The sequence below is a fragment of the Aristolochia californica genome, unplaced genomic scaffold, assembly GCF_029961685.1.
Source record: "Aristolochia californica isolate CCGP_79_NKW_82.1479 unplaced genomic scaffold, dmAriCali1.0.hap1 SCAF_1, whole genome shotgun sequence".
Lineage (NCBI taxonomy): Eukaryota > Viridiplantae > Streptophyta > Magnoliopsida > Piperales > Aristolochiaceae > Aristolochia > Aristolochia californica.
This window is the reverse complement of record NW_027181770.1, coordinates 2,033,968-2,046,993: the sequence shown is the minus strand read 5'-3', so window position 1 is coordinate 2,046,993 and position 13,026 is coordinate 2,033,968. Positions and strand designations below refer to the sequence as shown.

General features: G+C 39.6%; 1 protein-coding gene across 2 annotated transcripts; it reads right to left on the bottom strand.

The window, feature by feature from the left end:
• Nucleotides 1-453: 453 nt before the first annotated feature.
• Nucleotides 454-6,148, bottom strand: LOC137936183 (uncharacterized). 2 transcript variants are annotated; one of them, XM_068780780.1, is made up of 22 exons: nt 5,820-6,148; nt 5,581-5,727; nt 4,595-4,674; nt 4,325-4,411; nt 4,096-4,146; nt 3,886-4,003; nt 3,723-3,779; nt 3,578-3,642; nt 3,357-3,440; nt 3,215-3,265; nt 3,053-3,115; nt 2,895-2,941; nt 2,727-2,796; nt 2,579-2,641; nt 2,332-2,421; nt 2,207-2,245; nt 1,875-2,102; nt 1,655-1,740; nt 1,469-1,517; nt 1,278-1,358; nt 1,074-1,167; nt 454-953 (listed from the first exon to the last, which is right to left on the bottom strand). In XM_068780780.1, the coding sequence occupies exons 2-22, from the start codon at nt 5,696-5,698 to the stop codon at nt 766-768; spliced, it is 1,809 nt and encodes a 602-aa protein (XP_068636881.1). In that variant the 5' UTR covers nt 5,699-5,727; nt 5,820-6,148; the 3' UTR covers nt 454-765. The 2 variants fall into 2 exon arrangements, with proteins under 2 accessions (XP_068636881.1, XP_068636952.1); XM_068780851.1 differs by having other exon boundaries at nt 5,960-6,148.
• Nucleotides 6,149-13,026: the final 6,878 nt, after the last annotated feature.

Below are 13,026 nucleotides of genomic sequence, written 5' to 3'. Positions count from 1 at the left end.
AGAGAACAAAGACACTTATTTGCCGTGTCAGCTCCTCTTTTAGCTGGGGTTAGAAAACAACGGACCAGCCAGAACTTTATATGCTATTAGTATGACAAGTGAGCCAAGTGTTTGGAATAAGCCCAATGAGAAAGAATAGTGCTATAATCTTCACCGTGTCCAGCCAGCCAAGTTGATTAAAGTACCAAGCTAGCTTGATCATCTTAATCAAAACTAGTTCTAACACCTATTTTACTGATCTGACTCGAACGATCTTTCTTTCTATTTTTTCTTTTTGATACAGGAGATACGATATGGTATAAGCTATCAGCATCGCATCTTAAGCCACAACAACAAAACCCGCTTCCTCTTTTTCCATTTAATACTATGTGTTATTTCCTAATGTACAGGCAAATCCAAAAGATCCCATAAAAATGATAACGTCCCTGTTCGATGGGATATGGAGAAGAGAAGAAAAAAAAAGAAAGCCCAGGAAAAACCCCAAAACAGAAACACCTAAAACACGTCATTTCCTATATTTCAACATGCTGGTAAAATACAGCAGGCCTTCCCCTTGTTACAAAGCACGGAACCAGGCTCTGAGGCATTCGTTCCAGTTCCCCGACTTACCACTAAAAATCCTCTCTTCAACACGGCTGTACAGAATACCACTCTGGGAGGGCTTTGTCAAACAAGCCCATCCACATGAACTGACTTCAACTTTTAACTTTCAAGACCGAATAGAAAAAAACAAAGAGGCAACAAAAAAGGAGTCGCCTGCTTTAATTAGACATGCACACCGTTTCCATTGGCATAGAACCCATTCAGTGAACCATTGGATTTGTAGTTCCCATTTGGGTAGGCCTTCTTCACCACGCCATTAGCTGGGCCATTTATCGTGAAAAACTTGCCGCTAATGGGAGAGGAAGTATGCATAAAACAATCCGCCTGACCGGATGCAGCTGCAATTAGACCTGTTGGATGGCAAAGGCGGCCAGTGGTTTTTAGGTCGGTAAGAATTTTGAACACAAGTAGACGAGACCAGATAACTGTTCCAAGAAGTATATTAACAGAACCACATGATTAAAAAATACCTAAGAAGAGTGGGGAAGGCTTTCCCGGTCTTGACTTGAATTCCGGATGAAACTGTACACCCACAAAGTAAGGATGGCTAGGTAACTCCAGAATCTGCAAAGCCAAATATAGTAGCACAAAATTTTTAGGATATAAATCATTTGGTACTACTGCAAGTATATCACAGAAAGCAAACATAAGCCAAACAGTCAGACGATGCACACCTCCATACGCCGACTAGTCTCATCCTTGCCAACAAAAGATAATCCCGCATTTTCAAGAGCCATAATCATAGTAGGATTAACCTACATTAATAAAAAAAATTAAATCCTGAGTCAACAAAGGACAAGCAAAGCAGCACATCATCCTATATCAAGCTATTAAATAAATATGATCTTTGATCTTTGTCACACACCTCATATCTATGTCGATGTCGCTCATCTACATATTTGACATTACCATATCTGGTATGTGGAAAAAAATGTTAAAAAACTTTCTTTTTCTCCATTGGAAAAGAGGAGCAAAAAAGCAAAATATATATGACACTCATATGAGAAATAAAAAAAGTTTTGATAGAAAACTAGGGGTTAGTCAGTCTTACAGCTTTGCTGACTTGCAGTTTGCAACTTGAAAGTAAGTCCTCCTTGAACCAAGACGCATGGTTCCTCCCATATGGGTCTTAGAAGCCTACAAAGCAAAGTATTCCAGTTAAATCAATCCATAAACGACAAAAAGAAATGAAAGTGTATCATATTGGTGTTTCCCAGGCCAAATAATGAAAAGATGAACTAGAATGCGGTGGTTAGAACTCAAATGTCCACCTCTGGCATATGAATCACACAGGGGGTACTTGTGTCTGGATCAAATTCTTCACTGTTTGCATCCTGAAAGCCAAGAACTGAGCGCGTGTACTCAATGACAGCTATTTGCATCCCTAGACAAATACCCAAAAATGGTATATTGTTTTCCCGAGCATATTTGGCTGCAAGAATTTTTCCTTGAACCCCTCTGTCACCAAATCCACCTGGAACTAGAACACCATCCACACCCTGAACTGAAGAACCATTCAGAAAACTAACCGAAAACAACTGTGTATACACAGGAAGGAAGGAGCAAAAATACATGTACATCCCAAATATGAAAATCAGCAGACCTTCAGCAAGTTCCATGCAGTTTCATGAACATCTGGTGACTGTTCAAAAAAAAAAAGTTTTACCGCGTTATCAATATGTGACCGAGGAGTATTAAGATACAGAGTATTTATGGATAAAGAAAAACCTCTTTGGCAGTTTGATCTTCAAGATCAGTAGATGGAACCCATTCCACAATGAGTTTCCTGCGACATGCAACGGAAGCATGCAAAAGGGCCTGCAGTAGATAACTGTTCTTTAGTTTAAGGGAGTTTATATTAGAAACTGTCATTTCACTACTACAGATGTTTATGTACTAGCAAAAATGATTTACTAACAATGGATTTTTATACTCCTTTGTAACAAAAGAATCCTGGGTCGAAAAATTAGTTCACCTTTAACACAGAGAGATAAGAATCTTGTAGTCCAGTATATTTTCCGACCATGGCAATTCTGACCTGGAAATCATATTTTTCAGTAATTTAATGATTTACAATCAGCGTAACTGCTTCAAATGACCAGTATGAGAAATTTGTGACCTACAGGGTTATCTAGCATGTCACATAGCTTTGCACGTCCTGTCCATTCCTCCAATGATGGTTCCCTTGAAACACTGCTACACATAAAAAAGGAAATGTGTCATGATCTGTAATCAATTCCTACTAAGGTAGAAAAACTGATTTCACTAATGAGGAGAGCTGCAGAACTAACCCAAGAAGGTTTAGCCCTTTCAGAATTGCCTCATGTGCTTTTTGATCCTATGAAACAAAAAAAATCATTTGAGTTTCTCAGGCTTGGGAAATATTTCTGCACAACTGTAAGAGGAGATTTTCTGCAAAATCAATATAATCTAGTAAACAATCACCTACCCTTAACAGCAAGGGGATGTGCCAAATGTTTGATACATCATAAAGAGTTACGATATTTGCTGTCTGAAACATTTACAACATATAATACTAATTAGCATTGACAAAAACATAGTGAAACTATAGTAAGAAATACAATAGCAACATAAAATCTACTTTCAGTACCGGCACATGGCAAAATTGTGAGATTTTTTCTTTCACATTTTCATCCAAAGGCTGCACAGGAAATTCAGACTGGCATGAGATTAACTAGGAAAATTGAGAGAGAGAGAGAGAGAGAGAGAGAGAGAGAGAGAGAGAGAGCAACCTTTGCACTGCGACAAGCTAAGATGTTTGGTGTTAGTCCTAGACCTCTCAATCCACGAACACTGTGTTGTGTAGGTTTTGTTTTCTAGAAAAATTACAAGAAAAAAGTTAAAATCAGAAAACAATGATTGTGATTATTAGTTTGAAAAACTTAAAAGATCATGGCATAAATCCTGCAATCATGATCAGAAAAAATTCTAAAAAAATTCCTGCTAGATGTACCTGTTCCCCAACAACATTCAGGACAGGAACAAGACTGACATGAACAAGGCAGAAGTTGCCAGGGCCTGAGGAAGATGGAAACAAACATAAGAACCACATAATTCATCAGAAGGATTGTGTAGAAAACTAAGTACAATCCACTTACCAACACGATCAGAGAACTGAGCCATTGCCTCAATGAATGGCATCGATTCAATATCCCCTACATCAAACATGTGATTGGTGTTAGACCACCATAAAAGGATAGTGTGCAGAAAATTCAAAAATTAGTTAGAGCAATTACAAAAAAAAGCAACAAAAGTTATTACCTATAGTTCCTCCCAGTTCTATGACACAAACGTCCGCTGGTCCTTCTTGTCCATCCACAGGTATCAGAGCAACACGCTCAATCCACTCTTGAATGGCATCTGTAATATGAGGCACCACCTAAAATATGGGTATAAGATAAAAGTTGAGGTCGATCAAAAGATGAAGAGTTAAAAAAATAATGACAGTGACAATAGCAATGAGAGAGATACCTGAACAGTTTTCCCAAGATAATCACCCCTTCTCTCCTTATCAATAACAGACTACATGATCAGTCAAACAACACACCAAAAAACAAGAATGATCAGCACATAGGGAATATAATAAGTTCATAGGCTGAGCGTATATTAAATCCTTTTAGCCTTGCTAGTGTGTTAAACTCATTCCAAAAAGAGGCCCAGCAGGGATTACAAATATAAGATGCAGGCAAGAGTAGAATACCTGGTAAATTTTCCCAGTTGTGATGTTGTTATCGCGAGTCAATTTAATGTCAAGAAATCGTTCATAATTCCCAAGATCCAGGTCAACCTTTAAAACATAGCAGAATTTACACTTTTTAGCAAAAGAAAATAACTAAATAACAGCATTACAGTACCAGTCTAACTCATGACAGGAAAGCAATTGTCAAATGAGCAATTTAAATAAGATTCTACTCGGAAAGGCCACATGGAAACACAAAAACTGTGCAAAGCACATTTAAAAAAGTTTTACCTCACCACCGTCATCCAAGACAAACACCTCTCCGTGCTCAAAAGGTGACATGGTTCCGGCATCAGTGTTCAGATATGGATCTGTGCACAACATTTTACCATAGACTTAATCAGAGACAGACCAATTTAAGCCATCAAAACCAGATAACACCCTTATCGCTCTGAAACCTCTTCTGACACAGCATAGTTTGAATACAGATTCATTAAAAAAAGAAGAAGAAAGGTTTCATACATAGAAGTATTTTCAGAACACAAGCTTGCACAGTGAAGTCAAAATACGCAGATTAAAAAAAATATATCAAGGTCCCAGATGTTTCGACGTCCTATCAGAACGGAACCAGATCGACAACTCTTGGTTAGTGTAATGCAATTTATGTAAACTATTTAAAAAATCAACGTAGTGGTTCCTCCTAGGAGAGTATATTGATCAAAGAAGAAACAATTCCAATTTCAACTTCGTTCCTATAGCTAGTATCCCCAAATAAAGGAGGAAATCAGAAATCCATTCTCCAATCAATTATAAGAAAGAAAAGAATTATAACTTACCCCCTCGCATTCAAAATTTTTACCACTTCCTTGAAAATAAACGGGTAAGTGAAATCAAAAGTTCAACCTCTTTGTCGTTGTTCTAAGGCAAGAAAAGAAAAAAATTCCTTTTCACCGGAAGAAACTCGAATCTCCGCATCCATGCAAAAGTTCAGAACGTCAAAATTTTCCTAGAGAAGAATTTCAATCCCTTCCCAACCATTAGACAAAAACTATGGACAACACTCAAACAAAGAACACAGAAAAGAACGTTTTTTATCTTAGAAAACAAATCCCCGCAACTGGGAACCTCGTACATCCCTAAATCTCACAAAACAAACCCTGGTAAAAAAAAAACTACTAAAGAAAGCAAATGCGCCTCCCTTGAACCAAAAACCGAAAAAACGGTGCGCTAAAATCTATTGAATAGAAAAACTGAAGAAAAAAGGCATAAAAGATCACCAATCTTGATGGAAGTGACCCGGAGCCCACAAGCCTTCAGAACAACTCCAATACTGCTAGCAGTGACACCTTTCCCGAGCCCGCTCACCACTCCCCCAGTCACCAACACGCACTTCATCTTCCTTCAATCTTAACCACACACCTCACCTGTTTCCACCCACAAACACACCATCAGAAACTAAGAAACTACAAAACAAGAATCAACATTCGACATTCCGCACAATGACTCCCAAACAGACCTTGCCTCCCCCCCGTTAGTTTCTGCGTAAACGAACGAAAAAAGCGGTAACACCAAGGAAAAGAAGAAGAAGCAGGGGAGCTCAGAGAAAAAAGAGCTGTCGACTCCGCTACGCTTCTTTAAGCCTCAATCAACACCAACCTATGTATTTATCCTCTCGTATGCTTTAAGTTCGTCGTCTTTGTTCACTCTTATCTGATTCACAATCTCAATATCCACGGAGAATATGTAAGTCCGGCGGCTGTGGGAAGTCTGTTGCCAAGAGCGCGAGAGAGAGGAAACGAAGAAGCGAGTAAAGAGCAGAGAGAGAAAGAGAAAGACGCAAGCAAATGGAAGCGATGAGAAAAACGAGGGAGAGGTTAGGGGGGTTTTCTTAATTATATAGAGCCCCCACCAAAGGAGCCTCTTGTCTTCTTTATTAGATGCCAAGATTTTTCAGTTAGGTTTTCTTTTTTTCTGTTTTTGTTTTTAACTCCCTCCTTAACCCTGCTTTTCTTTCATTTTTCCCTGCTCTTGTTTTTTTAACAGTCCCCATTTACACATTTATATTATATTTAACCTTATTATATATCTTATTATTATTATATCCCTCTCCCCCAATGGTTCCTCACAGTCACGTCTACTTCCCTCTTTTTCGCTTCGTTAGTCCTCGGCGTCGCGCGGCTTTCCCGACTCCGCTCCGCTCACTCAGCTTCGCAGTTTTCTCCTCTCACGGTATATTATACAGTAATTATACTTCAACATGTTCAAATCACTCAATAAAATAAGAACGTAACGAAAATACCCTTTCTCTCAATCGTGCTCTTCGCCTGTCCACACTCCCACCAACCTTCGGCTACTAAGAAAATTCCCTCAGTGTGGGAAATTATACAAATACCCCTGTAAGTTGTACTATCAAAAAAATCCTTATAATGTGAAGCCTGACCACTAGAATTATTCGTGTTTTGTTATTGTGTGTGTGTGAAAAAAGTGAGACACGTTCGGTGCTTGTGGTTGCGGAATTTATATGGGCATTAAATTGAAAATTTAAATTACTTTAAAAGTCTTTTTTTCTATAAATGTAGAGATTTATGGAAGTAATTATCCACCGTTGGATTTAGAGAAATCTCAGATGTTCTTGCCTAGTGTCATCGGGTGCTGTCCCTTTGGAAATAGATCTCTCGAGTCATATAGTAATCTCTCTATTCTATCCAGATTAGTATTTAATAAGGGTTCATTAATCGCCTAAGTAAAAAGAAAACCTCGCACCAATATTAACATAGGGATTACCAACGTTTCGGCTTTTCGAGAGAAGACGACAAGGCGTCATTACTGATGATTCCGGAAACATTGCGGCAAGCGTTGACTGAGTCAGTTTTCTGTTGACTGTGCCAGTAATAGTGTTTTTTTGTGAATCACGCACGCCCCCCTAGTGACTCAGACGCCTCCATCGCAACTCTCGATGATCAAGAAAAAACAAACAAATCCCTGGCGTTTACGACGATAACAAGGCCTCGAGGATAGATTGTCCCCCTCCCATTATTCCCTTGTTAAGCTAAGTAAGATTATTACTTTGATTAATGACTTAGATCGAGTGCTTCTCGTGTGACATGACTTAGAATAACGCCTTAATGGGTTAATATCAATGGGAGTAATATGGTCACTTCCTCAGTTTGATCGATTTAGAGGCCGATGCGGTATTAGATTAAGTATTTTTATGTGACGTGTACTCGTTAAAAGTACTTCTACATGTGCTTATTAATTGGAAATATGCCTCCGAAACTTTATCCGCGTAATAAAATGATTTAAAACGATATAAATTGTTTTCCTCGATTCCCGCATGCTCAGATTCTGATTCTCAGCTTCGAAGTAGAATATTCATTCCACTGTTTGAACGGATCCAATGGTCCTGCCGTTAACTGATTGGAAGCCTAGGAATTTGAGTTCCCTAATCGGTGCCGGTTTTTCTGTTTTTCGATACAGTAAAGGTCAGGTGGGTCCCATCACACTGGTTTGTTATGCATTCATGGGCCAACAGTGAACCACGTGAAAGCCTTCAATTGACAACGGCGTCCCCTTGTGCCACATTTATGGCAAAGTCAAACCGGAAAGCGTACATTGTGGGCCCGAAGGGCGACCAATATGTTCGCTCCGGTCCACATGTAATCCGGATTAAAATTGGTTTGACTACGAGGACCCACCATGTATATCAAATTACCGGCTAACGGCGGTAACGTCATTTCCTCATATTTTCGGCGGCCTGAAAAAGAAAAAATTCGAGGAAAAAACTTCAAAATTTTCCAAGGAAAGTATATTCACTCATGAGTGGAATCAGGATAAGAATCACTTTCGGAAAGGCGGAACGGGAGTTTTCCAAAGATTCAGTCGGGGTTTGAGCGGTTCATCCAAAAGACGACATATTAAACGTTCGAGAATGAAAGGCTTTGATCAGAAGAAAAGCATATTCGACTTTCGAAATCTGAAATCTCCAATGGGTCAAAGTGGGGTGTGAACCGGTGTGAACCGAGGGGAGAAAAGATTGTGGAAAAGTTGGGGAATTTCTTTTTTCCTCTTTCTTAAAGAAAAGGAAAATAGTATCAGGAAAAACGAGGAAAGGGGACAAGTGCACCCTAAGAAGAATAAGAGTAGTCCACCACGTGCGGGATGCGACGGGTCTGAGAGAGTAGGACCCTTGGGCCCACCAACTTGTAGGTCGATGCCGAGGACACGAGGCGCCAAACCGAGGCCAACCGATTCTAAATATTTTTTCGCAGGTTTATTAAAGCGAATTAATAAAGAAAAAGCTCTAAAAAGAAGAAAAGGAACGTTCTAAAGAGATGCTTTGAAGTTCCAAGCAGAGTTACAGGAGTGACTCGGGGGAGTCATCATAAATGAAGTTGAGTTTCTCAAGGCCATAAGTCGGACCAGGCGAGTCAACCCGTTATGTCACCAAAACTATGCTTTGAAGTCTTTGTCTTTTTGTTTTGTCCATTAGTAAAAGGGATCTTTTGTCTTGGCGAGTACGTAAGAGACGAAATGAAACGATTAAGACAATAATTTTATTTACATGGGTTAGAATCCCGCCCATTCGTTAATCGAATAATAATCAGAAATACTCTCGAGCAGACGAAATGGGATTACAGTGAGATCTGAAAAGCTTGTCTGGATGTTATCGCTGATGTCAGGGTTGTCAAAAGGGTTCAACGGAGGGGATAGAAAGCAGAGAAGGGATATGGAGTCAAGAATAGGGTCTTCATTCTTCAGTCTTTTTAGTTATATTTTAAATTCGGGAGAAGAAGCTCCGAAGAACAGAGACAGCTCCGTTTCATACGGGGGAGTCTCAAGTCTGCCTGCCTTTTTCTCTGTAGCCATTGATCGAACAGCCTGCAGAAGATCATGCTTTTTAACTTCACTCAGCATTGCTCGGAAGGAAGAAACGTCTAAAGAGGTGGAACAAGGATGAGTAAGAAATGAAAAGAAAAATGAATTAAGAATGCCATTTGCAACATTTAAGCTACATGCCTTTGTCCCCATTTTGGTGCACAAAGTTCATGGTTTTCCTACCTAATCTACCTACCTAGTTCAAATAAAGCTCACTAAAGTTCATGGTTTTGATACAAGATGATATAGTAATTTGACCAATTTTTCAAATACACTAAAACCCAAAAATTAATCAAATATATATTTGATGTAGTAAGTACTATTTGGTAAAGGAAATTGCAAACTCCACCTACTAAAAAATTATACTTTTCCTTTTATTAGGTTAGATGACATGCAAGAGTGTAGTTTTTCTCATTATCGACAAGGAACGGAAAAATGAACCGAACAAAACTTGAAAACAACAAAAAATAGTGGATTATCATAAGAAAAATAAAATTAAGATATGGATAAGAAGCTTTAAAAAACAAAAACAAAAATGATATATCCTACAATAGAATATACAAAATTATATAAACTTTTATTAGTAAATATGATTAACTAAGGTTATATATGGAAATAACCTAGATACTTGTAACAAATGCTTCAAAATTTTCGAAGCCTCGTACTTTGATGAAATATATAAATACTTGTATTTGACAAAGTTTCGTTGATAGGCAAAAGACAGATCTTTATTCGAAGTTTTGAAAAGATTTCCCATAAAAGGTGATATTGTTAATGGTGAAGGACCACTAATCAGGGGGGAACAACAATACCAGGTGACATGAAGTATCACTACCCAATGGCCATAGTGGTACTAGTAATTTTATTAGATAATATGCTGATGTATATCGCTTTTGATTATCTACAAGACCCTTTCTCCTTGTTGATAAAAGAACCAATTTGTTCAATGACCACTGAAATGGGGTTCACCATCATTAGATGTAACTGGCTTTGTCACATTGATTTTTATCAGTTATAAAATTCAAGAGAGATCATGCAAATTTCAGAAAGAGTTACACCTATCTAGTAACACAAAGCTAGTCCTGATTAAGCATAAGGGGAGGATGAATGAGACCTGTCTCAACTTTTACACATCTCCTTGAGATTCCTGAGCCTCGTTGTTTATAAGATAAGTGCAGTAGGTTAGAGACCAGATCAGCTTCTTTAGGTCAGTCTGTTTGGACCTGATCACGACTCGTAGGCAGTTTCTTGTATTATAAGTTTGATTCTCTGGTTATTTTATTAACGAAGGTAATTTGTTTTAGATTATCTATAAAAGCATGATAGGTAACCGCTAACTTTTTGACAAAGCCTCAATAATTGAAACTCTTATGCTCAATGACCACTAACTATAGATTAATCATTGGTTTTATCACGTATAGATCTCGGGGAAGCTGATACTGGTTTACGAATCCTTTGTATTATACTTTCTGGAAACCTTGAAAATTTCCATTGGTGGCATCATTTTTCTCAACTCATAATTAGTTAATTTTTCTTCCACTCCGGCGAGTGCAACAGTAACCACGTCTTCCGATTTTAGATGATTACAGTCGTGGCTAATGATAAGAAAATCGATCTTGCTGAAGGTTGAAGATAACATAACACGAAGATACCAGGATTAACAGAAATGGTGAAATTCGCTTTTCCTTTGTCTCAAGACTCTCAACATTTATACAAGAAAGAAAAAAGAGAGGCAACACATTGAAGAAAGGACCCACGAAAGACTGACTCGAGCTTGTATGATTACAGAACCTTGCTGCCAGAGTACTTGTCTTCTGCTGCACTACTCCAGAGTTCCACTCTTCCATAAACTATTTTTTTTTTTTTTTGCTATTAACTGTCAGTGGAAAGAGAGAGCGCGATAGTCACTAGGTGATGATTTTCGGTCTAAAGAATGAAAATCTTGATAGTTTCATTTGACTCCTTAGCTGCTTGAGGAGTCCAGATGTTGACTATCGACTACCTGTCGGTCCTCTCCGTTATCGCTATCATTAGGGTGAAACATTCAGTAATCGATTCCAAGTTAGGTGTTGCCATGCAGTATTTCCCCTTGGTAGAAAAGAAGAAACTTGAGACGTCAGACAATCGATACATTCAATGAACTTCATTTCCCAAGCCTAGATTTGAATTGTAAAGATGGTCAAAGCAATCCTCAGGCCGGGGGGGGGGGGGGGGGGGGGGGGGGAGGGGGGTGGAGGTGGAGGAGGGTGCGAGGACTGTGAAATCAGATCCTGATGTCGGGCGTGTCTGAGTCTCACATGGGAGTGTCCCCGTTAAAGCAGTTTCGGTGGTTCGACTTCACGTTATCGAAAGCGTCTTCTTTCTGCATGACGCAGATGAGGTTTGGTAACATGGCGAACAAACCATCATCAAATTTCAAACCCACCCACTCCTCGACGTTACCAAGTCACATCTGAGCTGCTTCTTCCTTCCACTGATGAAGATTCCAAGTTCCAAGTCGAGTCATTGCATAATTGTTGATGGGTAGAATATATTTGATTTGAAGGTTATGTAGACCAGTGAACTCACTGAGTTGATTCCATTCGATTGTCTTCAACAGTAGCGGATCATCGTCGCTAGTCCCAGTTTTGTCCTTCCTTGCCACGTTTCTGGCCTTGTCGACTTGTTCATTGAACTCTTGACAGACTTTTTTGACGACCTGGTCCTTCCTGTTACGTTGTTGCTTCCATCACCATGTTGACTGAGCGCCATGTTCCCAGGAGAGAAAGTATGGAGCGTCTCGACCTCCCCATCCTTTGTAGTTTGGTCTTTGTCTTTTCCGGTTTCTGCTCAAATCATTCAATCCCGATCACCTTTGGCCGACTTCTGCTTGTTGTTCCCTGTTTGGCGCTTTCCTGTTGACATTTCCTGCTTGTACGTTGCCCCATTGCCACTCCCATCTCACCTGTAGCATCCCAACACAGGAGTCTTACCGCCAGTACGTGCTCTGGTAAATTTCTTACCATTGCCGCATCAGATCATACTCATTCGAAAGTTACGGCTATGGGCGTGGTCGTTAAAGGTCTTGTCATTTTACTCATAATTCACAAGTTAACAGTTGAACGTACCGACTCTGGTTTTCTTTCTCGCGCTTTAGTTCAGGAGGTGCTTTCGAAAGAGGACAGGGGAGTCAGGAGAGTTATTTTACCCACCATGTGAAGGGCAACCAACTACCAACCGACTTAAACACGGTACAGAATCACAGATGCCGTTCGAGTGGTCTGTTTTCACCGATAATTTCATCGAACATCGTGTAGGCGCCACCGTATTTCGACTTTGCTCGTCATTCCAGAGCTGGGATAAATTCCATAGTTCTACGAGAGGGGTGACAACAGGACCATGTGGACTTTGCTCGTCATTCCAGAGCCGGGATTAATTTCAGAGTTCCACGAGAGGCGTGAAAACGGGACCACGGGCACATGGCCTCAAGAGTAATTGGAATTCCCATTTTTCAATGATTCTTTACCGTACACAGATTTCAAATCCTCCTCCTCCGAAGCCAACAACTCAGTATAGTTTACGCCCAGAAATCTATCTGCACAAGAAAATAATCTCCTCGTGAAATACGTCCTTTCTTCCTTCCATTAGAAGGAGAGTTCGGGAAAATCGCATCGGAGTAAATGTGTATAATATAATTAATGAGGAGAGCCGAAGGGGCAGATGCAGGGAGCAGGAGCCGGCCTCGGCGAAGGCCGGAGCTGTCCAAGAAGCGACAAATCCATTATCCACAATCTAAAAATTCTGTCTTGTGATCAGTCATACCATCGGGTCAAACCAATTTTTTTTGTTTAAGCCTAACCACTACCTTA